This window comes from Lagopus leucura, unplaced genomic scaffold, assembly GCF_019238085.1.
Source record: "Lagopus leucura isolate 7727_CA_CO unplaced genomic scaffold, USGS_WTPT01 Super-Scaffold_100004, whole genome shotgun sequence".
Classification (NCBI taxonomy): domain Eukaryota; kingdom Metazoa; phylum Chordata; class Aves; order Galliformes; family Phasianidae; genus Lagopus; species Lagopus leucura.
Genome location: NW_024962264.1, coordinates 12,757,791 through 12,782,495, shown reverse-complemented (window position 1 = coordinate 12,782,495; position 24,705 = coordinate 12,757,791). Strand labels below are relative to the sequence as shown.

The 24,705-nt window shown below is 44.0% G+C and overlaps 2 protein-coding genes across 5 annotated transcripts in view; one reads left to right on the top strand and one right to left on the bottom strand.

Moving 5' to 3' along the window:
• LRBA (LPS responsive beige-like anchor protein) overlaps nucleotides 1-24,705 on the top strand; it is a 367,079-nt gene that overhangs the window by 199,425 nt on the left and 142,949 nt on the right. For all 4 annotated transcript variants that reach the window (XM_042870631.1, XM_042870632.1, XM_042870630.1 and 1 more), the window contains 2 exons: nucleotides 334-480; nucleotides 3,073-3,209. In XM_042870631.1, coding sequence (XP_042726565.1) covers nucleotides 334-480; nucleotides 3,073-3,209 — 284 coding nt within the window. The remainder of the gene's footprint in view (nucleotides 1-333; nucleotides 481-3,072; nucleotides 3,210-24,705) is intronic.
• Nucleotides 6,383-7,607, bottom strand: MAB21L2 (mab-21 like 2). Its single transcript, XM_042870634.1, has one exon. The coding sequence runs from the start codon at nucleotides 7,522-7,524 to the stop codon at nucleotides 6,445-6,447; it is 1,080 nt and encodes a 359-aa protein (XP_042726568.1). The 5' UTR covers nucleotides 7,525-7,607; the 3' UTR covers nucleotides 6,383-6,444.

Here is a 24,705-nt window from a genome sequence, read left to right as displayed (position 1 = left end):
GGAAGCGGCGCCGCTCGCCGCCGCCGCCGAGACGGAGCGGGGCTCGGAGTCTGACCGGCAGCCGCGAGGAAGAGCCGCTTGTAGGTGCCCCTGCGCTGCCTTCAACGCTTGCGGCGCAGTTAGCCGCTGAGGAGAGCTGCGGGTAATTTTGAGCAGGCTTAATAGGATTAAAACTAGTTGTGTCCTAACATTAAGGGATTAAGGCAGCTACTTCCCACAGGTTGTCCCAAACTGCGTTTTCTTTTCTGAACTTGCATTTTTGTACAAAAAACCACAGCGCCGTACTGCTTTGTCTCTGAGAGCTGACAGAGCGCTGTGCCTTTCTCGTTGCAGCTCCCGATGAAGATATACTTGTTAAGGGAAAGCAGTCTATCAAGAGCCAAGCCTTAGGAAATCAGAACTCAGAAAGTGAGATTCTCTTGGAAGGCGACGATGATATCACGTCATTCATTGAGGAGAGAGAAGTGGAGAACCTAACAGGTAACTGCAGCTATCTGGTTTCTGCTCAGCCTCCTTAATGCTTAAGTTCTCTTCTCAGCAGCTCTGCAGCGAATAGTACTTTGCCATGCACACCCATACGTTCTTCCTGTCCATAAATGAATCATTAACATCATTTTTCTGTACACATCTGATGCTGGGGATTTACTTGAGGAGAGCTGTGCATTTTCTTTCTCCGATTTTTATAGCCATCTGCCTTGCAGAGCAGATGCCTGTGTTCTAGGAAACCTTCTTTAGAAAAAGCAGCTCTACTCAGCCAAGAGCTTCTTTTATTTTTGACCTTGTTACACTCCTCAAAACATAAGGCCCTGTGGGCAATTAGGCAAGTGTTAGGCAAGTTTGTAATTAAAGGCTTTGGAGAGCTTCTATTCCCCCCCCCCTCGTTTGTACAATTTCAAATATGAATTATTCACTCGCATTTGAAGGATCTACACAATCACTGGATTTAACTCCTTTAAGTCCCTGGTCATCCCCCCAGATTGAGTCCCTTCTCCACCGTACCCGTATTTGACTTCACTTTTCCTGGAAGAAAAATTAAAACAGTACTTCAGTTCCTTGAGCTTGATGAATTTGACCAACTTTCGTGCAGCCTTTGCTGATGTTGCAATCCAAGTGGAAGGAGTCCATTCTGTACAGTTCAGAATGTAAACAGTAACTTCCTAGGTTTGGGGACTGGGGGGTTACAGAGTGTCTTCATTGTTATTTGAGGGGCATGGGACTACTCAACTATACAAATTTATCTCTGTTCTTCTTTCTCAGCTGGTATCCCTTGCTCATTTTCTTTAGAGAAAAATGTTTCTTGGATAATTTCCTGAAAATCCGATATGATGAGCTTACATTCTGATAGTTTAATGAAATGATTGGAAGTGATTATTGTCAATTTGCTCATCCCTTGTCTGAACTGCTTTCCACTCTTTTTAATATTTAAAAGCAGATATAAAAACACAGCATAATAATAGTAAAAGAAACCAGTTGGGGTAGGAACGTGAAGTAAAAGAAAGAAGCAGGAGAATAATAGCCTTTAATGTATGTGAATCTCTTTTTCCTTCCTTTCTACCATGAGCTTTCTTCTCAACAGCTTTCTCTGTTTCCTTCTCTTTTATTATATATTCATTGCTTCTAGTAATACATTCATACAGTAATAGAGGTGAAAGGGGAGTTTAATTATATAATCTTGACAATGGCAATAGGATTAAGAAGTAATCCTCACTAATAAAGTGGTGTGGGTTAGAAATGAAGTGGAAATTGTCAGGGGTCTTCTGCAGGACCTGGGCTGCCCCAGCTTCTGCAGCTGTCTGCTTGCCCTGTAATTGAATGTCTGAGGGTGATTGAAAAAATGTTATTTCTCCTCTGGATTACATGCTAATGTACAGAGGGCAAAGGGAGACAGCAAAAGAACACATAGCTGCTTATTTCATCCATTTGTGGGGGTGAGCTTTGGGAAATCATGGCAGTTCTGCAGCTATCTCATGCCCATCTGCAAACACAATGTATTTGTACATTGGGAATAGAGGGCAAAGCTGCTCTGATCTCAGCAGAGCATCTCTTCTTTTGTCCTAGTGGCACACATTGAGATTGATGCGAGATTAAGGACCATCACCCTCCTAACAATTGACGGAAATGACAGTTCATCTGAATTTTTTGTCAGTAATTCTCACGTTGATTACCTGAATGTGTGTACCTCATTTTTAGATGCTTTATTAAAACAAAATCGTCCGTGTCACTTTCTTATCTTCACCTGCTTTATAAAAGCCAGATAATACTGCAACCGAGAACCTTCATTTCCTTACCTCATAATCAGCTAAATGACAAACCTAACTTATTTTCTTTCTGCATGTGTTAGTTTATATAATAGCTCCTGTATTGTCAGATCTGTGCCTAACCTATTGTTTTCAGTGGTCGTCTGATTTGTCCCTATGATAAGCCCTGTGGAGATGTGATCATTCCAATAAAAATTCATTCAGTTAGAAACCAACCCTCCAGCTGTTTACTCCCATAGTCCCCGAGCTACACTAATGCTGTACGGAATCCTTGAAAAATATTTAATGTGAAATCAAAAGCATCTTTAAAACATTTTACTGTAGGCTCTGTAAGGCTGTGTAACTTTGACGATAGATTTCTGTCATCCATGAGGGAGCACTTCACAATCAGACAATTTTGAGCCTCGACTGCTTTCTTCATCTTTGTAGAAAGCTATGGAAACTCTGCAGTAGCTACAGAACACATCTGACAGTAAAATTTCAAGTGTTGGTGTGTGCACTCCCTGTATTGCATACAACAGAAGGAATGCAACCGCCAAAGTTTCTCAAAAAGAAAATGTCTGAGTGAAAACCGTGTCTTGCCATGCTAAAGGCAGCTCTGGCATCTATAATATATGCATCAGTTTGCAATTGTAGCAGCTTCAACTTTGCGCAGAACAGGGAAACTGTAAATCTATTACATATGTTCCCTTCTGGGATAAAAAGATTCTTGGTTTTTAAGGAAGGGCTATGATCTTTGTTTTATTTATTTTCATATTCCGGGTTTGAAAAACAAGTGATGGTGACAGTGTTTGGTGTTTGTACTCTTTGGCAGGTCCAGTTGCCCTGAGCGCGCCAGCTCAGCTGGTGGCACCCTCGGTGGTGGTGAAAGGCACTCTGTCCATTACTCTTTCCGAGCTCTACTTCGAGGTGGATGAAGAAGATCCCAGTTTTAAGAAAATCGACCCGAAGGTAAGAGATCATTGACCCTGAGCTCTGAGAGATGATGACAAATTACCCGAGCCCTTTAATTCTTCATTCTACTCCCTTTACCTCTGTTGGCCCTCAGTGCTCCTGCTTTAGGAAGTTTGCGACTGACCATATATGTTAGCAAACTTCTCCTGAGCGACACCTCCTCTCCTCCCTATTCTCCCCCTCCCACAATTCAACCCTACTTGAATGTTAATTAGCTTGCTGCGAATAAAGCTCCAGGGAGGCATCTGAAATAAAGACATCTTGAATCGCAGGCCTGTGTGAACACAGGAAAGTCCAGCCAGCCCGTTAGCCCAAACGCTTCGCTTTACTTTCCTCTTTTCACATAACGCCAGCATAACATCGTGCTTAACCCCCCGTGCTCTTAAGTTTTCAGTGGTTCAGCATTGTATCATTATATAACAGATTTTACAGGGCCTGTTACTATTTATGGTGCCTAAGCAGAAAACTTAATTGCCCTCTTAAAAGTACGTTCTGGAACTGACTTGTTAATTTTCACAAGCTTTACTTGCTCTGAGCTACTTGATGTTGGGAGTTTGTTTAGAAAGAGAAACCTTTCAGTAAAATTGCAATTTCGGGGGCAGTATATTCTGACATAATAAGGTCTATGCAGCCTCGCAGCAGCGTTTGAAAAGCGCGGCATGTTACTAGCAGATATTCTCGTATTCACATTAAGCATGTTGATGTCTGCTGGTCTTTAAAATATCTGCTTATTATTAAGCATGGTGGTAATTTCTTGGTGAAGGGAAGAAAGTCACCGGAAGACATAGTGGGTTTGTGCTGATCTGTCGGCAGCGCCCTGTGTGTTAAGCAGTGCTTCAGGTCTCAGTTCCTGTGGAGTAAATGGCTGTCATCTGTATTAAATGTGCTCTGAAAGCTGGGATCATTGAATGCTATCAAGGAAAGCATTTAGTTTGCAAAGAACGCTCTCCAACCCTTCCAGCTAATCGCTCATAGAAAACTGCAGCTCAAAGAGTGATTTTATATTGTACCATAAATGGAATTTAACTTTTTTCTGGTCCTGAAACATCGTGGAAGTTTGTGAAATAGCTCTTAAAATTTGGATATGCTTCCTATTTCCATAGTACTTTTAAAAATATGTAACGGTAGGGAACGTCTCAATATAAAATGTGAGGACAAGTTGATCCTCCATCTTCATTGTTGTGCCGTGCCTTGTACTGGCACCATAAAAACCTTCTGGCTCTGCGGCACTCTGCACTTCTGCTTTCAGTGCAGGACGTGTAAGCACAGATAAGAACTCTCCTCGTTTTTGTGACCTGCTTTGTGGGGATGTGGCCACGTTGAGCTGGCTTTCTTTTCTCCCGTTTTCTAATCGTTGGGAGTGGCTGTTTCCCTGCCCGCGGGCAGAGCTCTCTTTAGTCTGACTGTTTTTCATTCTGCATCTGAGACATTTTTAGTTTCTTAGAAAAGGAGTCGGTTATGTGGAGCATGGGCTACACATATCTTACGTTCTATTTGTGATGCTACTTCCAGAGGAAAGCTTTAAAAATATATATCTTAATATCTCTTTTTGGGAAAGGAGGGCTAAAAAGAAACGGTGTGAATTTTGAGTTGAAATAGCGATGAGCTTCCGATGCAACTCGCTTTTAAGCGTTAACACCTCCCTGCCCCACCCTCCGCTTGGATCGCTGTGCCTGGAAGTACGCCCCTAAAACTCAAAACCCTTAAGCAGAGTAGCTCAGAAGGCGCCCTTAATTAACGAGGCTTCGTCCGTTAGCTAAATTTAAGGTACGTGTCTGTTTGTCCAAAGTACCACAAAGAAAACAGTGTGACAGGGTGCGGAACGAGCGCCGCGCTGGCGATGCTACGAGTGCCGCTCAGATCAGGGCTGTTTTCCCGCAGAAACGGCCGCTCCGCCAGGTGAGCCGGGGGGCGGTGGGGCTGCACCGCGTCCCTCCCGGCCCCGCCGCGCTGCCCGCGCCTCTCGCTTCGTTCGTTTTCTCGCTTCAAATGGGAACAGCCGTTTCTTTGCGGTCCCACCGCAAAGAAACGGAAGCGGCGTTTCGGAGCGAGAAGTTGCCTTTCGCCTCCCCTCCGAGGGACGCCGAAGCTTGTACTAAAGGCTGAAAATCGGCTCGGAAGCCCGTCGGGGTGGGGATGGGGGGGGAGCGGGGCAGCTAACGACGGCGCCGTTAACGCTGAAAAGCGCTACAATCGTTTCCAAGGCGGGGAAGTTAAGCTGCGGGTGGAGGGCACGGCGCAGGGTGTCCCGGGAGCTCCCGTCCCGAGCGGGCAGCCCGTGGAGAGACCCACAGCCATCGGTGCCGCTGCCGCCGAGTGAGCGGGGCAGTGAGGCGCCGACACCGTTCGGGGTGGCTCCGTACTTGGCGTCCAGCGGGACGGCGCGTTAGCACGGGGAGTTTGTAACGCGAAATACAAGCGCTCGAGGTTTAGTGGGGGGAAAAAAAAAAAAAAAAAAAAAAGAAAAGAAAAAAAAAAAAGAAAAGAAAAAAAGAAGAAGAAGAAGAAGAATTAAAAAGGAAGGTGGAAGCGAAAACGAGCGCGCGCGATGCAAAGCGAAACGCCGCGGGCGGGCTGCCTGCCTGCCGCGGGGCGATGCTCGGCATGGCTCAGGACGGAGGGGAAAAGACACGGAACGTAACGCGGTACAGCAGTGCTCGCACGCGGAGCAAAGGGTTTTCTCAGCGCCCCGTTTTAACGGGAAACAGAGGGACTGCGCCGAGCGGAGGGCTCGCGTTCAGCCTCCGGGCGCGTCCCGCCGTCCCGCTTCGGGTTTTGTTTTTTTAAGTGTCGCTTCTGCGGTTTGGAAGGGCCCTGCCGGCCCGAACTTAAGAACCATGCACGAAAAGTAAAGTTAAAGTGATATTTTTATTACTATTTGCAACAAGTCAGTGGTGGAGCACATCATCTGACCTCGGCGCCGAAACACATTTTTAACATCGGTAAAACTTTTTTTTTTTTTTTAAAGGGCAATTTGTACATATAGTTAAATAATTTTTCACTTGGTGACAACATTCAGGCAGACGAGAGAGAGAGAGAGAGTAAGAAAAGGACTATACAGGGATTGGAAAATGTACCTTTGGGCTTTCGTTTGGCCGCGGCAAAAGTCCGAGCGCTTCCCTTTGCGGAGGAGGAGAGGCGGGGATGCCGTCCCCGCGGGCGGCGCCGATCCGTAGCAGTCTGTGGCCGCCGCGGTACCGGGGGACGAGCGGCTTGCGCCCGGGCGCCGGCCCTATAGTTTGTCGAGGCTTTTGGGATTGGTGAGGATCTCCCGGGCCAGCCTCCAGGTCTGTTTGGCGGCGCTCTCTAGGGCCGAGTGGGGCTTGCCCTGAAAGAGGTCGAGGTTGGGCAGGAAGTAGTGCGGGCAGCGGCGGCACTGCAGGCAGGAGATGAGCTGCAGCAGGATGCCGTTGAGGCGGTCGCCCAGGCACGCCTCGTCCCAGTCGGTCTCCCTCGGGTGCTTCTCGCACTCGTACAGCAGCAGCGTCTTCATGTGGTAGTTGTTGAGCGGCTGCCCGGGCAGCTCCAGGTGCCGGTCCCGCAGCGTCTTGAGCACCGAGAGGCACTTGTTGCGGCAGCCGCCCATCAGCAGCCGGTTCTCGGCCTCGCCAAACTGCAGCACCCAGGCGTCGCTCTCGGCCGAGCTCTGTTTGCCCGTCAGCGAGTAGCACTCCTTGGAGAGCAGGTTGAAGCCCTCTGCCTTCACCTCGGCCACACGGTTGGGGCCGGGCCAGGGGATGTGTGGCATGGGCCACTGCGCCGCGCTGCGCGGCCAGATGCCTGTGCACTTGAAGGCGGGTGTGATCTGCACCACGTAGCGCTCGCGGATGCGCAGCTTCACCTCGCTGGTGTCCGCGATCATCTTCACCACGTCGCGGTAGCTGCACTTGTCCACGGCCTGGGCCACCAGCGTCTGGAAGCGGGAGCGGATCTTGCGCGCCGACAGGTAGCCCGAGGCCGTGATGAACTCCACCCAGAGCGACATACTGCGCTTGCGGCCGTCGCTCAGCTTGAGCACGGCGCAGCCTGGCAGGGAGCCGTCGTCCACGAAGTTGAAGACGCCCATCTGGTTGAGGTAGAGCACCACCTCGAACTCGGTGGGCGAGATCACCTCCAGCCCCTCGTAGCGGGCGTCGATCTCGCTCAGCGAGCTGATGAAGCGCGGCTCCTGCACCTCCACCTCCTTCAGCACGTCCGACACCACCTTGCACACCTCGCGGATGGTCTTAGCGATGGCCGCCTTGCGTGCCTGGCAGCGCTCCGTGTAGTACTTGTTGAGCTGGTACACCAGCTTGGCCTGGGCGGCGATCATGTTGGGGCACAGGTCCGGGCTGTACACCGGGCTCTCGCAGTACGTTGAGGGATCCAATGCTTTAGCGGGGGCTGCAGCTTGGCGGAGGGCAGCGGCCGGCTCGGGCACCCCCGCCCCCGCCGGGCGGACGGCGGCAGCGCGGGTCGGAGGAGGAGGAGGAGGCGGCGGCACGAAGCGGCGCGGCCCGGCGCTGCCCCGGCCCGGGGGCGGCGGGGGCCGGGAGGTGGATGCTGCCGCTGCGCTCGGCCGCCCGCCCCCCCGCGCCGCTGCACGGCCGCTTCAGCAGTTCATGGAATCGAAAGAGCCTGAGCGAAGTCGCGCAGGAGTTCCCCGCAGAAACGCCTGTCGGCGGCGAAGTTTGGCACCGCCTGCGGGACGAGAGCAGGAGGAGGAGGAGGAGGAGGAGAAAGGGGTGCGGTGCCCCGAGCGCCGAGCGAGCCCCGTCCGGCCGCCGCCCTCGGTCCGTTCTCGGTGCGTGCCCCGCCGCCGCCGGATGCCGCCGAGCGCCCTTCTGGCCCTGGAGCTGCGCGGCTCCCGCGATCGTTACTCGCAGAGTTGTGCGCCCGCTCTGCGTTCGCTCATCCCCGTCTTGCGGCTCGGCACGGATTGTTGGGGTTTGTTTTTCTTTGCACACACTGTGTTATCCCGGGCGGGAGGAGGGCGGTGCGGTATGCCCGGGAGCGCTTCTCCTCCCCCTCCCCACCCCTGGCTGTGCGCGCCGCGGCTCTCTCTGTCCGCGCCTCTCCTCCTCCTCCTCCTCCTCCTCCTCCTCCTCCTCCTCCGCGTATCCGCGCGGCTCTGGACGCGCTGGCGCCGTGGTTACTTTATGAATGGGCCCCGGCCGCGGCGGAGGGGCGGAGCGCGTCTCCTACAATCGCCGCCGAGCTGTCAGCGGCGCGGCCAATCATAGCACCGGGCGCGGCCAGAGCGGGACCGGCGGGAGGGGCGCGGGGGGCGCGGGTACGGCGACGCGCACGGCCGCGGCCTCGGGCCGGGCACCGGCAGCTCGCGGCCCGGGTGCGCCGGGTGCCGGAGCTCCGGCGGTGTGCGTGAGGCGGAAGGGGGGGGGCGGAGGACCGCGCTGCTGTAAATGTCCCGGCGCCGGTATCGGGCTTAGCGCGGAAAGTGGGAGAGTGGCCGGGGCGGGGTGGCGCGCCGCGGGCCCGTTGACGGTGATAAATCTGCGTAGTAAAGTTGCGCTCATCTTTCTGAAGTGGAAGATGGAGTTATTAGAAAAAGAAACTGTATTTTATGCGAGTTTGTGTTACTGAGAGCTCTGAATGGTTTGGATGTATAATCGCACCAGTGTCGCGGCGGTGCAGAAAGGCAGCGAGTGGGCGTTCGTGGAACGCCGGAGCAAAACGAACTCTTTTCCCTACAAACTCCCAATGTGGGGAGAGGTGACGTCCGCCCCCTTCTCACCGCTGCTCCCCGGGCTGTGTGTTCCCCTCTGCGGCGGGCCCGGCGGATCCCCGGTGCGCCCGGAGCGAGGCCGCAGCCGTTTGCACGCCGTGCGCTCCTTGCGGGGTCTCGGCTCGCTCTGCGTCCGCTTCTTTTTTGCTTTTCGTTGTGGATGGTTGATTTTACTAAATAAAATATCGCCGTCTGTTTGCCGCGTGCGTTTAAATTAGAAACATGTCTTACGCCGGCCGTACAACGGCACGCTGGGTGTAGTAAGTATGGACGTGCCCGGCGCCGGTGCTGCTCGGGGCGCTGTCATCGACGAGCCGCACGCTTCGGGCATTACATCACGGCGCTGCGGCTGGGACACCGCGGCTCGGCAGGGCCGGCAGGTGCCCGGCGGGAGGGAGAACGGCCGGGGGCGGCTCCGGGTAGAGGCGCCTCAAGGAGCGGCGAGGAGGGCCGTGGCACCGTCGGCCAGGGCGGGCGGGAGGAGCGGCGGAGCTGGCAGACGCCGGGTCGGACGGGGGTGGGGGGACGCGAGTGCCTATTTTCAGGGCAAAAATAGAGCCGAGGCGGCCGGCCCCCGCTAAGGTGGCCGATGGTAAAGCGTTACCGGCGCACAGGTTTAAAACGATTCATTACCAATTTTCCTGTCTGAGGTTGAAGCGCTAGTAAATAATAAATCAGCTAAACAAAAGCCGACTTTAATTTATTGCCCCGGCGCTAATTAGAAACATCATTTGAGCAATAAACTTAAACACTTCCAGCAAATAATGCACGTGAAGCCTTTCTCTGGGCGATTGCGGCCGCGCCGCATTAAGATTGGCTTCGGCTGTGGCGGAATTTGCTCTCGCCGGGATGAATAATTGAAAGGAACGGTATCGGAGGAGCTGCAGTCGAAGAGCCCTTCTCCCCATTGCCTTTATGGACGCTGGCGCGGAAGTCCGTCAGCGCTCCTCGATGGTGCACCGTACGGAGCGGCAGCCCCTCCGGCGGCGGGGGACACCGTGCTCCGTTGGATGAAGGAGCGCGGAGAGGGACTCTCAGGGCTAAAAGGCACTTGAAGCCTTCAGAGCGATTGATCTGCATTCTCCCGTTATAATCCGTCTCATCATACTTGAGTTAATGAGGCAGGGGCGGAGGTGATCTGATGGTCCTTGACAAATTCATTAGGGAGGCTGCGGGACGTTTTATTTGACTGTTAAACATGGTGTTTGTTTGGTTTAGGCAGCGCCGACGTCGGCACGCCGCTGCCTGCAGCAATAGCGTTTTGTTAGCGAGGGCTGCTGGAAACGGAGCTGCGAGGGACTCGTGCGGGGGGAGCAGCGCGCTGCCCCTCGGCGCCTCCTCCGCTGCGGGCCCGCACGTGGCAGCGCTCATGCGGGCAGACGGGGCGGCAGAGTGGCAGCCAGCGGCGGCCGGGAAATGTGCGAGCACCTTTTGATTTTATCCCATTTCGATTCGAGAGAGGATGCCGTGCGTTTTATCGAGCCTTAAAACAAAAAGGCAAACCGACAAAACGAGAAGAAAACTGGAAAACAAATGGGAGTTTCAGCAGGAAGCACGGACGTTTTTTATTGTGTTACGCTGTGGCATGCTTGCTTTTGCTTGGCTAGCCAGCTTGTCGGCAGCGTGCTTTATGTATTTCAGACCCTTTTTATTCTATAGGGTGTATTTTGAAGTTTTTCTCTCACGTGGTACCGATACAGCATTTAATTTTAAAGTAAATTCGAAGTTTAACCAAAATCGTGAGACTGTTAAAGGGTTTGTGCCCAATTTACCTTTTTTTCTCTCTCCTCTCCCCTGAGTGGAAAGGGGAAAGCAAATGCAGGAACAGGTGCTCCCAAAAGGGATAATAAGTGTTTTTATGAATATGACATGAAATATGAATGTGTACTCATTTGTTTTGTTCATGGCAGCTTTGTAGACAAGACCCAGCCAGTGCTCCATGATTTCCCAATAGCTGCTTTCCTTTCCTGTCCTGTCTGCTAAGGGATGCAGGTTTGTGGTAAAACACGCTAATTAATCTGCTCGTGGATCCTAACATTGTGGTATTTTTTTACTGGGGATCAGTCTTCAAACATTCTCATCTTTAAGCACTTTGTAGAGCTCTGCTTCCATTTATAGAAGAACAGTATGGGAAAAGAGCTAGTGCCCTTTGCCTGTCATTTTCATACATTCCTGCACTGCTGATGGAGCTTGAACTGCTGCAGGGAATGTATGGATTTGAGAAGAAATGATTCAGTAATGCATGTTGTGTTTCTCTGCAGCAAAACCAGGTTAATGGTTACAGTAAAGGCTGCCGTGGGTTTGATGGTTAAAATTCTGTTTACGTTCAGTAGTGTGCAGTATGTACCTTTTTTTATTTAAAGGCATGGCTTGGCTTTGCTGTCTGCTGATTCTGTTAAGAGCTGTGTTTATGAAGTTAGCTGATAGCGTGCACTGAGGGAGAGAAGATGTTTTCCATTCGGCAGATGTCATTAATGCGTCCCATCAGCAAAGAGTAATATACAAATCTTGTTTTTTATGCAGAGATTGGATGGTATGATAATGAAATAATTTATACATGTTTCTAAGTCTCCCTTTTCTTCCTTTCTGGAGCAGTGAAAGGGGAAGGCTCCAACTACCTCTCTAAGGAGCTCAATTTTCCTTTCCCTGAAATGTGGATGTCATCGTCTGGTGTTTAACCATGATCCTTATTGAAGGCTTTCTCTGTTGCTTCGAATCTTGAATTGCAGGTTGCTTCTCTTTTGTCTCGAAGAATAGCTGTGACTTTTAGCTGCAAGATTACTTTAGCTTCTAAACAGAGTTTTATAAGTTTGCACTCCGTTGAAAATCAGAGAAAATCAAACAAGTGCACCGTAAAAGAACATATCTAATGCTTTTGTAGCATTTACTTCTTTAAAAACTTCTTGGGACCCTTCTGTTTTGTTTATTTTGTTTGGGTGTGGTTGCATACTATTGGTATATTCTGTTTTGTCCTGCAGAAATAGCCTAATTCAGTGTGTTGACTGGTTGTTATTTACAGTAACTGATCAGTTATGTTAATTATGTCCATTTTAAAAAGTATGAGAGCGTGAAACGTCCTGGGATTTTGCCAGCTTGATTCTCAGCTGGATTCAGTAACACTCGTTTGCTTGAGAAGGATCTTTACTATTTAATCTAGGCTTCTCTAATAAAATTCTTAAATTGAAATTAAAAAATTTCTGTTTCTAGCTCCAGAAGTGGAACCTTCTCATTCATACGTTAACACTTTTAGAAGTACTTCCCCAAGTGGCAATGTAACATACTGTACTCCTGAGCCATGCTACAGGCAGCAACCCTTTAGCAGGCGCTCATCAGTGCAGATCATAAGGGGAAAGAGGGCTGTGCGAGGAGGGTCAGAGGGGGCTCAATCTTCTCAGTAGCACGGCTGACCAGCATGCAATATATCGAGTCACTTTTTTGTTTCTGCTTCTCCCCCCACTTCTCCCCTCTCCTAGTATGTAAAGATGATTTTGGTTTTGGTGGAAGATGGTTATGGTAGAAAAGGCATGCAAGTTTTACTTAAATGTAACTTATTTATTCATTATTTTTTTATGTTTCCTGTTTGAACAGTCTCATAATCGTTGCCTTATTCAAATATTTTTCAATTTAAACGCAGAATTAGAGCTGTCTGTTTTTCTGCTTGTTGTACTTCATGATACTAAACTTTCATCCTTTAAAGTATTGTGCTGGCATAAAAGTAGCCTATTGCTAGTTATATAACCATTGCAGGGGGTTTGTTGCTTCTTATACTAATGAGAGAATCAAATCTTAGCTATTCCTATTTTATATCTTGCTGTGCATATTTTATTTATATACTCCTTGAGAATATGCTGCTCTCTTTTTAGTTTTCTTGTGGATTAGATAAAAACCTGTGCACAGAATAGTCCTACATGCTCTCTTCTGTAGCTGGGAAGGGGAAACTGTGTCGGTTCAAGTAATGTATAGAAGCCATCTGCATAGTTTAATTGAAATAATATTTGGTGATCTAAGGGATGGAAATTGTTACTTTTCCTTAAGCATCTGAAATAAAACCGGGATGTAAAACAGCTGTCTTGGCCTATGGAAATCAAGGTTCTGCCAGTCTGTTTTTTTTCTTCATTTTCTCCTTCTATCTTCCTTTATTATCTTTGGATCCCAAGGAGTCTTTCTTATTTTCTAACTGGTTTTGTCTGCAACAAGGGGCTGGGTAGCTGGGTTTAAATAGACTTTGGATAGAGTGAAAAATCTTTGATCTATGTCTATGACTGCTTCCAAATGATTTGCTTGCTGGGACTGGACACTGTCCATGCCCTTTCACTTCACTATCAGATAGGCACACAAAAAGGACTTGACATGCTACCAGATGCATAGTTAATCATTGCATTAGGTCTGTAAAGGGGTCCATCCAGACTCAATTAGGTCTCCCATTTTTAACTAGCGTTTGCTCTGTAGTTTGTTTGGAATGCAATATTAATTCTAACTGCTGTTCTGTTTATTTAACAGTGTTTTCGTAGACTTCTACGCTTATTTTCAAGCGGTTTTCGCTGCATTTCTTCTGCTTTGCATTTATTTTGAAAACTGAGTGTTGAGATACACCAAATATTTTTGCAATAAAATATATTATCTGAAGCTTTCAAGGAAAAAAAAAGTCTTTGTATAATTCAGCTGTTTTCCTTTCTCAGTTCTGATTTTTAAATGTGCAGTTGAAATAAGATAAATACAGCGGCTGACATGTATTGAAAATGTGTTTAGAAAAGTAGCTTCCAAGAGTATTTCAAGATTTGCAACTGAATGTTAAGATCTGAAACCCATACAGAAGCAGTTCTATCATTTATTTACACAAGAGCTCATTCTTGTATCTGACTCTGCATGCTTTTCTGTGAGAAGAACATTATGGATGCAGGAGTTAGGAAGGTTCAACTGCAGGGTAAAAAGCTTCAGGTAAATTATAGCTCCAAATCTTGCTTGTATATTTACATTAAAAATTACTGTGTGTGCTAAATAAAGAGCATTTAAAATTCCTAGAGTTCACAGAGTTTCAAAAAAGTTGTAGTTGAGCTTGTACTGTCAGAGTATGAAGAAGCTCCAGTATTCAAATAGGATAAACAGTTTTGATCACACGTGCTGTCTGTATTTCCCTGAAATGCTTGTATTGGGGATGGTAGGCCAACAGAAAGGTGGGCTCAAAAAGGGGTTAAGCCATCACTGCGTAAGAATTAATGTTACTTCTAAAAGAAAGCACTAATGAGAGTATTTAGAAGTGTTTTCGTTTGTTTTAAATAAAATTTTTAATTTGTTTTGTGGGAAAGGAGGAGCAAGGCATCCTGATCTGTGCATAGTTACTAAAGCTATTGTATTCCACTTCAGGAAATAGTTCAGCCTTCATTTTACATCTGAGATTTCATGCTTTAGTTCTTTGCGTCATGGTTGTCAGCATTCTTTAAGGAGGGAAGATACATTAAAATGTAACGTTTATCGCTTACCTGTGGCCACGGTGATGTTCTGACATTGATAACAGCCTTCCAAGAACCAGGATGTGTGAATGAATACTGCTCAGAAGGGCTCTCCAGGGATTTTTAGAGTATCTATACTTACCTGCCGCTCTGAAAGACAGTGTGCACACCTATATCCTGCAGTTAAGGTTGGTGCTTATGCATGTAAATACTCAACAGAGAAGAAGTGAGTCTTTACAAGGCATGAGCAGGTAACTTTCCCTCACCCGCTGTCTAACTCGGAAGCCCCTTCTAAGTGGCGCTCGAGTGCCAGCACAGCTACAGAGGGCAACTTTGTATGTGTCTGGTGTGGGTTGCCAGAGTGCGAACTTGAAAGAAAGTAGGACTGAAATGCAGGGTCATTTGTGAATTTATGTTTTATCTCCCTGCGCTTGAAAATTTATGAGGAGAGTGACTTCGGGTGCTGGCGCTGTGTGTTCCAGGGCTTGCCCCCACTGATAACACCCTTGTTGGCGTGAAAGTGCAATGCAAATTATGACAGTTACAACCTTCTGTTTTGTTTAACCTGTCAGCGGATTTCCTGGCTCAGCGCTAAGGGCAATGGTGTGTTCAGCTAGTTCCATATTCACCTAAACTTAAAAGGTCAGGTTTCTACAGGCAAGCCTAGTCAAAGCCTAATTGATGAGGAGGGCAGGGGACAGAATTTACTGTTCTGTTGGCTAGTTTCATATCGTTAGGTTGTCCTGAAAGCATCAGGCAGTCACAGCCCCTTTCATGTAAGTGCTGACCCTAGACAGGAGCTGACAATCAAAGGAGGCAGCCACAGGAACCGGTGCAAGTAGGCTATTGATTTTTCAGTTAGGTCTAAGTAGTTTGTAGTATGGGTAATGGGTGACAGAGGCAGGTATGTCATTATCAATGAGCTCCAGAACAGTAGCGACAGCCCCCGCTCATATTTCCTTCAGCACTGACAGTATGCATCCAGCGGTGGTCGATAAATCGCCCAACCTTTTCCTGACAAGTGACTTGGAGGTGGAGGGGGGAGTCAACGAGCTAAACTTCTGTACTTGAACTTGACGGGGGTGCGGAGGGAGGAGCCCACCGCCCACATCTGTGTGAGGGACCAGGCGGGCGCGGGAGCAAGGCCCATCAGGCGCCTGGCCTTGCCTCCACGCTTCCCAGAGGGTGAAAGTTTTTCTTGAGATCAAGTGGAATGGCTCAGAACGCCGGCTTACTGCATCAGGGGTCTGCTTCAGTAGTTAATTTGGGTTTCCATGGCAGGGCTTTGTTTTTACTTTAGCATTGCTCTGCATTTAATCAAGGTTATAGTGCCGCGGCAGTGCAACAATCGCCGTCTGCCGCTCCAAATCCGCTTTTAATTCCTAGTTTCCTCTTCTTAAATTTCATACGTGGAGACTATTTAAAGATACTGAAGCTTTCTTATAAATCCAAAGTGCTGTCAGTACCGTTTTACGTTCTGACTACCGATGCTGTTTTCAGTCAGTAGTGGGATATTAATACCTTAGGAAGCTGAAAAAAGTTTTTATTACTTGGACTTTAATAGCGGTGGTTTCTGAATTTAATAGAGCTAGATCCAAATTTGAGGTTTACGCTTAATTAAAGTCTGAAAGATACTGACAGAGCTTAAAAATGGTAATAAGTTGTTTTGTTTTTTTTGTTTGCTTTGTTTTGGTTTTAAATCTACCTGTATGGAAACCCAACTAAATGAATTCAGGTATCTTAATGTGAATCTCCTGAAGTTTTCTAGTGTTACTTTACTCGAGGGATGTAAGTTATCTGCATTTTTTCAGAAGTTGGAATTCAGTCAGGTTTTATGCTGTGCACAGATGTTAACAAAATAGCATATGCTTATAATTAAAAAAAAAAAAATCTTTAAACAAATTGAAATAAAGCAGAAGAGTAAATGTTTTGAAAAACTTCCTTAAAATAACTCATTGCTATGGTATCTTGTTTAACAATGTTTGTAATGTTACACAGAGCAGGAATCTGAGACCGTGTATATTGAATAGCTGCAAAGCATCATACATGCCTGAAACTTTTTAGCTGCCTGCAGCAGCTAAAGCCATTTCTTTGTGGCTGCCTTTTAACTGCAAGAGCAGTGTTGACGCAGACCCAAGAAGTGAGGCTGAAATTTATCAGAGGATTATGAAATCCTTTTATAAATGTTTGTATAAGCTAAAAACCTGAGTACCTGTATATTTGACACAGTTACAAAAGCAATTAGTTATAAAAATCTGTTTAGATCTTGTTACATTGCCTATTGAACAAAGCTTCAGAAGATGGGCTGGCTAACTGTCTTCCAGATGAAAAATTTTTCAATTATTTGGACAGAAGGTGTTCCAAGAGATTTGAGGCCTTAGGTATTCAATGGGAGTTTTTCCTCTGTCAGCAGCCACGGTGTCTCGCAGGGCCGTTCTTTATGTTAAACTAGGCAAGAGTAAGGCTGAGCGGTTGGAATCTTATCTTCCCTCCTAAGCAGTTACAGTACCTTTGACTGCATTTTCAGTGTTGCTGGCATGTTGTGTTATTGCAGAAATGTAAAAAGGAGCTGCAGAAAGCCAACAAATTAAATTTTCATGAAAGAAAACCCTAATCAGCAATGACAGTGTAAGAGAAAGATGATTGCCACTTGGTCATTGTGGAGAGGCACTTAGGCTTGGTGTCAGTGCTTCTGTTAATGATGACTAATGTATTTCTCGGAGAAAACGCATGCTCAAACATACTGCTACTGTCCAGAGAAAGAACTGAGAGATAGGCACTATTAAGGTAAAAGGTTGTGAATCCTAAAACAAAAGCTTCAGCCGGGAAGGCTGCAGTGTTTCTGCAGTGCCAGAAAGCGCAGCTGTAAAGCTGTTCTTGTTCCACTCTTTAAGCAAAAGTATTCTATATATGCATATGCACATGCGTATGATACATATACACACAAATCTATTCTGTGCTACCTAATGCTGCTTTAATTAAAAAAATAAAAATAATAATAAAAAAAAGAAATTAAAAAAGGCATAGCTGACACAAGCATGTAAGCACACGCTGGTCAGGAGTCACGTTCTATTCCTCTTCCATTAACGAAGCTTGTTAAAGAACAAAAACCACTGCGGTATTTTTTTTCATAAGCACAGTGCTGTGTTCTGAATAAACCTTTCATAGCCAAATGCAAAATGACTCAAAAGACCTTTTCAAATCTTGAAGCTTTGTCTGTTAGGTATGTTGGCAAAAAAGAGGTGGCATGTGTCATTTCTTCAGCTTTTCCCAAAGTGAGACCTTTCAGAAGGGCATTTGCAATGCTTGTCATATTTTTTCATATACATCTTATTGGCCTGACAAGTCTAGAGAACCATGAGAAAACAGATGTCATTGCATTCAGACAACACTAATTACTCTGGGATTTTTGCAGCCTCAGTGCCTACATGTAACTGTCGATTATGACTGTTTATGTGGCCTATCATGGGTACACGCTGCACACTCAGATAGTGCCACCAGGCTTTGTGTTCCCCGTTATCGCACGATAAGATATAAAAATCACCAACAAGCACGACAGCAAGGAAATGCTGTCACGTGCTGCTTTTACACATCTAAAATTCAGTTTGTTAAGAGCTGCATTTATAGCAGTTATTAGATTGTGTCTTTTTCTAAATTAGGTCACGTTTCACATTGGAAACCAACAGTCTTCTCTTATAAACTGTTTGTGTTGGTATCTTCTTTGTTAAATTTTCCTTGCAACTGTCATTTCAGAATCTATTCTTCCTGCGCAGCAATAACAGCTGCATGATTTTTAACACAGAGTTCAAGTGGTGGTCATATCGTGGCCTGACTTTCTACATTATTTTGAATTTTGGTACACGTTTCATAAGCAGTGCAGCCAACGTTAATCACAGATTAGAAAATAAAAGCTCCAATAATGTAACTTCACTTGCTGATGAAGCAGAAATGGAAGCAGCTTTATCAAAGATGTATGATGAGATAAAACTGCAGTCTCTGCTGTACAGTTATAGTAATTATGACTAATGAACCGTCCAGTCTGGATGAAATGGCATGCCCACAGGGACTGTGTCCAATCAGTTGTGACTTATGCAAGCTGAACAAAACATTGATGGTGTTCCAGATTCAATATTGTAACAGGAAGTGTGCTCTTTGTTTGCAATGTCAGATTTGTCAAGTTGTTTTCAGGCAGTTTAGGCATAAACAGTGTTAGTAAATAAAGTCTCAAGAATTGGGGTTTGCCGAGGTTTAAAATAAGCTTGCAGAACTGCCGTTTTGCATGATCAAATATAATGGAATTAAACAAAAAAAAAAAAAAACAACAACAGAATACATCAGTGGCACATTCCTGATGCAAAATACTTTCAAGTTGGTCTGATCTTCTTCTTAATCTTTAAGAAGATGCTATTTTTTAATACACTGAAGGTAAGGAAAGCAAAAGATTCACAAACTTGTGAACATAATCGATTTGGGCATACTGGAGTAATTTCTTTTTTAAGAAATTTCTTTGAGATCTCATACTTCTATTGCTTTCCTTTTGAAGCAATCTGTACTTTGAAACGGTGTGTAATTTATAAGCAAAAGAAAACAGATACTTGACAGTGTTGGTATCTGAAAGACAATTTCTTACAGTGAGAAGGTTAATGTGTACAGCCAATACAAAATGAAGGGGTTCAGTATGTTTTGACAATCTATAGGCCAGCAGCAGGGTAATAATTGTAGGACAGCTTCTTTTTTTAAAGACAACGTGTGTGGTTTCAAAAAAGAAAAGAAAAATCTGCAAGTTAAATGTAGATTATAGTGGAACTTGTGAAGTTAACTGCAAGACAGCAGGATGGCACAAAAATACTTTTTATGTATAAATTGGCGATATGTTGTTAAGACTTGGTCTGGAAGCAGTTGTCTGTCAGCCTGTTTACTTATGTGCAACTGTTGGAGAGATTTGGCAGGAAGATGATTAACTCATTACAGGCATTAACAATACGTTACGATCAATTCAGCATTTTGTTTGAGCCCCTCAAGAAGTTGACAAAGAAAAATTATTTCTAAAGCGAGAAGTGGTGTCTAACTGCAAATAAACTGCAAGAAAAGTATGAAAGAAAAAACCCACCTTAAAACATTTTTAGAACGAAGTTTAAGCAACGTGTGACAGAATCATTTTAGACTGATGTGCTGTTTAAAAATAGTGGGTGTATGTTAGGAAGATTCAAGTTGTTTAATTCTTAAAAGCCCAAATGAAACGAGTACACGGCTGTCAAAGAACCTGGCAATTAAAGCCTGGTCTGCCTGAAATCTGAGGTTGTTACTGGTCTTTTGTATTGCCCAAAAAAAAGGTGAATAGTGATTTGACCTGCCTGTAATTTTCCTGAAACATTTGTTTTTAAATTAATACACCCCCCTGACTCTACGGCATGGAAACTCCAAAGCTGACATTTTATTCACTGTGTTTAAATTTTTCTTTTCCTGAAATGAAGGATATCACAAGTGTATTATCCCGAGTGTTTGTCATCTTGCATCCTGAACAAACTTTAGAGTGCCCTTAGATATGAATTCATGTAGATTTTAAGAAAAGAAATTCTACTAATCCAGAGCCTTCAGTCATTTGATTAAATTAGCTAACAAGTCTATCTGAGAAAAAGAAATGACTAGAAATATGAATTAGCATACTCTTTCCATTATTTCTGCTATGTAGGTGTCCAGAGATACTGCAAGTGACCTTGTAAAAATCAGAATCCTTTTCTGTTCTCTCTTATAAATAATGCAATAAAGCATTTTGCATTTAATATGGCAAATGGTAAAATGTCATATACAATTGTGAATATAATGTTAACGATAAAGAATGTTGGTAAGTAAACCCGGCTGAAAAGTTACCACATTTTGGCTATGTTAAATAATTTAATGTAAGATCTTTTGGAGACTGTGGCATTGCTAAGTAGGAGTCTCTTCCTCAAGTTCATAACAGGATCAATAGGAATGCAGTATATTCCAGACATTAACTAACTTTACCACGTGGAAAGTAGCATTACTGTCACTTTTATTTAATGATTACATCAGGATTGTGCCAACTAAGTCAGGAATTAATTTGCTAGATGCCGTACAATTGTATAAAACTTATTTTCTTTCTTCAAAAGAGTTAGTTATTATTTAAAAGCAATGGATGTAAGTAAATAAATATAGTATGTGGTGTACATAAGAATTTTGGAAAGTATTCATCTGTATAAGATAGAACATTAACATTGAGGTTGTGGTTTTTAGGAGGCCTCAGAATATAGAATATCATTTGAAGTCACTGCTAACGTTCTACTAATTAATGCCTACATTGAACAGCTTTTTGCTTTGTTGAGATATCCACTGTTTTCCCTTTGTTGCTTTCTATGAATCTGAAAACATCATTGATGTTCAACAAGTTGTACTTGTTAGTAAAATGTGACGTGGGGTTGTGGATGCTAAAATGTATGTATGTTGTTTAAATTAAAACTGAGAAACATTGGAACTGCAGGTTTTAGTTTTGTCTTCATGTTGCAGTGTGTATTAAGATACCTTGTACATTCTTAGTTTTGTTTGGTGGCTTTCTTGTTGTACAAGAATGGCTTAATCTACTTTTGTTCCTGTGAACAACTTTCCAAGTCTTCGGGAAGATAACACTTACAGGGAGAGTTAATTGTCTTTATTATGTGATACTGGGGAACTGTTGCATTCTGTGTCATCTGCATCACAGGACGACATTCAAAGATGGTTTTATTGAGGATTAATTCTCTTATATAAATTCAGAGTCCTCTAGATTGCTTGTGTCTTCAAACTTCTTGTCTAGATGTGGTGTCTTCCTACCTATTACAAATTATGTTAACAGTGTGCGCTAGAATTTTAGGATTCATTACAAACTTTATTTCTGCACTGGGCTGAATGGATTTGGCACGTTTTCTACTCCTCAATTGCCCACTGAAATATGTTTTCTTCTGCTTAGTTATCTTTTGCTGATTAATTCATGCAATGACTTGCTCTCTGGAGCAAGTTTCGTGGAAACTACTTAGGAAGATACTTTTCCTAACTGGTTTCTGTTTGCCATTAGCATAACAATTTTTTCACTAACCAGAGTATTCCTTTCTCCTATTCCTCAGACTAGTGTTCCTGCCATTCTTTTTCTCAGGTGAATTAAATAGAGGTAAACGATAAATGACCTACCTGGTAGCCCCCCCTTCTCACAGCTGTTACATACCAAGCAGGATAGAAACCTTCAACTTCCTCCTGCTGTGCTAGGACTGGTTTCTGTTTTCCTATATTGAAATGTGAGCCTGAAAGTGGTTTTTCTGAGTTACTGGGAATGTTCTTTGCCTTGGTGTCTTAGTGGATTAAAAATGTATATCAATTTTTGACTAAGTTACCTTTTGATTAATGATTTCAGGTGTGTAAATGTGATTTCTGCATGCCAGGTATTTTAGAGTTATAACTTTTGCTGATTTTCCCATTATTTTCGTGTTAGAGCATGCAAGGTGACTAGTGCTTATGGATGTAGGAAAAAATCGATCTTCTCTGGGGAAACAAGCTGAAGTAGAAAATTACTCTTGCTTAGCATTTAGTGCAAGAGAGCACAGCTTTTTCTGGCTTGTAATGACTATTCCAAAACAAAAGTTGATCAGAGAAGCATGTGCTAACTTACTTTATCCATCTCAAATATATCTGTGATTAGCCTTATGTTTGAGGCAGGTAGGAAGAGCTGGTGAAATTGTGATAGTGTTGGCTTTGATTTGTAACAGTGTAAGATTTTCCCTGTATCGAGGGATTTTCAGTTGTTCACTTCTGGAAAACTTGTCCCGTTTGCAAAGCTCTGGCAATGCAGATTAAAGATTTGCCTCCCATACTCTTGGTCTGGTTTTTAATCTCACCTGATTCAAATCCACAATAACTTATTTCACTAATTTATACTAAATTGTTCAAAGAATTGGGAGGAAAGCATTTTCTTACTATAATTTTGAGATTTTTTTCCAGCTGTCTTTGGAATAAGGCAAAAAGTCAAAACTTCAAGAAAAGTGTGAAAGCTAATAGTATTAAAATCAAACTGTGTCTGTTTAAGTATTTTATTTTATTTTGATATTTGGCTTAAAGTCACCTGGCACTTTCTGGGTGTATGGTGGTAATAATAGTGAGAATTAATGTAACGTCCAAAATTAAATTAAACAGTCAAAAGCATAACTTTTTTTTTTTTTCCAAATTCCTTCTTTTGTTTATCCGTGTAAAAATTTCGTTCTTCTTTAAAACTAATTTGGAACCCATTTTCCACATAGTATTGTTTGACTGATCAAAAATTTAGAGTTTTTTACGAACAATGTAGGCTTGAATTGACATACAGCAATTTCACTGATGGGAAATTTCAACACTGAATTGGTAGGTGTATGCAGAAATGACAGTTCAGAAATTCTTGACTGCCTCTGGACTAAAGTACTTGTGTATTTTGGCATAGGCATTTGTTTTCCAAGGGAATCTACCTAGATATTTGCAGATAAAAAGCTGTTGCTTCTTAGAGTCTGGATTGTAGGTGTTTTTATTGCTCTGCTTTTTATCTCTCTTGCACTGTTTTTAGGTATTATATTTTACCTTTAATGTTCTTATTTCTCTTTAATGTGGGATAAGCACTAAGATCCTGTGCTCTCTTGTTGCTTGTAGGTAGGCACTGTTTTGCTTTTTTTTGCCACTCTGAATTTATCTACTAAATATCAGTCCCTCAGCATAATGTTAATCTTTCAGAAGTTTGTTCTGTACTGGAGAAAATAAATAATTAGATGCAGGTAGGAGATGAATGATACGGAGGTGTAAATATTCTGTAGATTAAAAAATTCTGTGTGGCTACTCTCGGTCTCTTTTGAGGTAGTCATGAGAACTTAAATTGTGTGCCTCGTATGTTTAAGGCCAGTGCACCGATATGATTTTATTAATGTGCTATAAATCTTATATTCACTAGCAGTGTTTACTACTGTGCAGTATATTTAAAAGAAAATTTATGCCTTACTACAGAAAGAAGGTAGCCTAGTGAAAAAATGCGAGGGTGGATCTTAAACATTTATCCAGATCTGACAAGTATTTGCAAATAATTTGTTCTTGTAAATTTATACAGAGAGTAAGTGATGTGTTTTCAAGCCTTGACTTTAATAAAAGCCTTTCAGTATTTGTTTATGCATACACAGGTAAAATAGGGATGTCTTTTGTCACTATCTGTGTACAAGAGTCTTATGTTTGTTCATATGTAGCATATTCCGGATCACGGGATGAGATTTAATTCTGTTTTAAAGTGAATCATTCTTCATTCAGAGTTGTGGCCAGCAAGGCCCTGCTGGCCACTTTTCTGTATAAATAGCAATTTTCTCAGTAAGGCACATCTTGTCAGTCTTTGACCATAGACATCTTTCAGCACATATCCCTTTTCTTCTGGACCCAGTTGTATTCCTTAAGCAAAATGGATGGGTTGTTACACCAACTCAGAGTGTAAATTAGGATAAGTCACAGAAGCTCAAGACAGCTCACTTCCTACTTAAAAGACTGATTTGATCTTCTTTTGGTAAGCTATTTGTGTTTTTCTCTCTACAGCCCTTAGGAAATTTCTCTCTATGGTCTCTAGGGGAGGGCAGAAAGTCACTATAGTGAAACTGCCTGCTTAGGAGTTACTTGCTTTATGCTGTTGAAAGGACAGTGGTTATTTCACCAAGGAAACGTTTTTTATTTGTATGGGAGCATTGTAGATTGCACAGAAAAATACAGTTAGAGTACCATGCATAACCTTCTGTGGCCCTTAAACTTCCTCTTCCACCTTGCTGTGGTTGAAATATTAGGCAGCAATAGAGAACAGATATTCTGGGTGCCTTAAGACCTGTTGAAAGTTTTCTTACTCTCTTCGTACTCGTACGGTCTTTATAATTAATTACCAAGTTCTAGTGCCATTTAAAAAGAAAGCGTACATCATTTTGCAATTTTCAGCTCCGTATATAGAGACAAAGACGCATACAAACATCTTACATCCTGACATACTTCTCATTGAATTTACCAGTGTGGGTATGCAATTACTTAGACAGTTCCTTAGTATTCAGTGTTAGTGATTCCATCTTTAATTATTATTGTGAATACATATTTTGCCACATCCTATCAGTAAGGAAAGTTGCTGTAAGTAGTGGGAGAGAAATAAGTGAGGCATTATACAGTCTTGATCATTTGGAATTCCTGTTTTGTTTGTGTTACAATTGTGTGGGGAGTAGACAGTACAATTCAGCTTACAACTACTTGCTGCCTTGCCTGCAGTACCTTATCTGATTGACTCAAAAATGAATCTTCC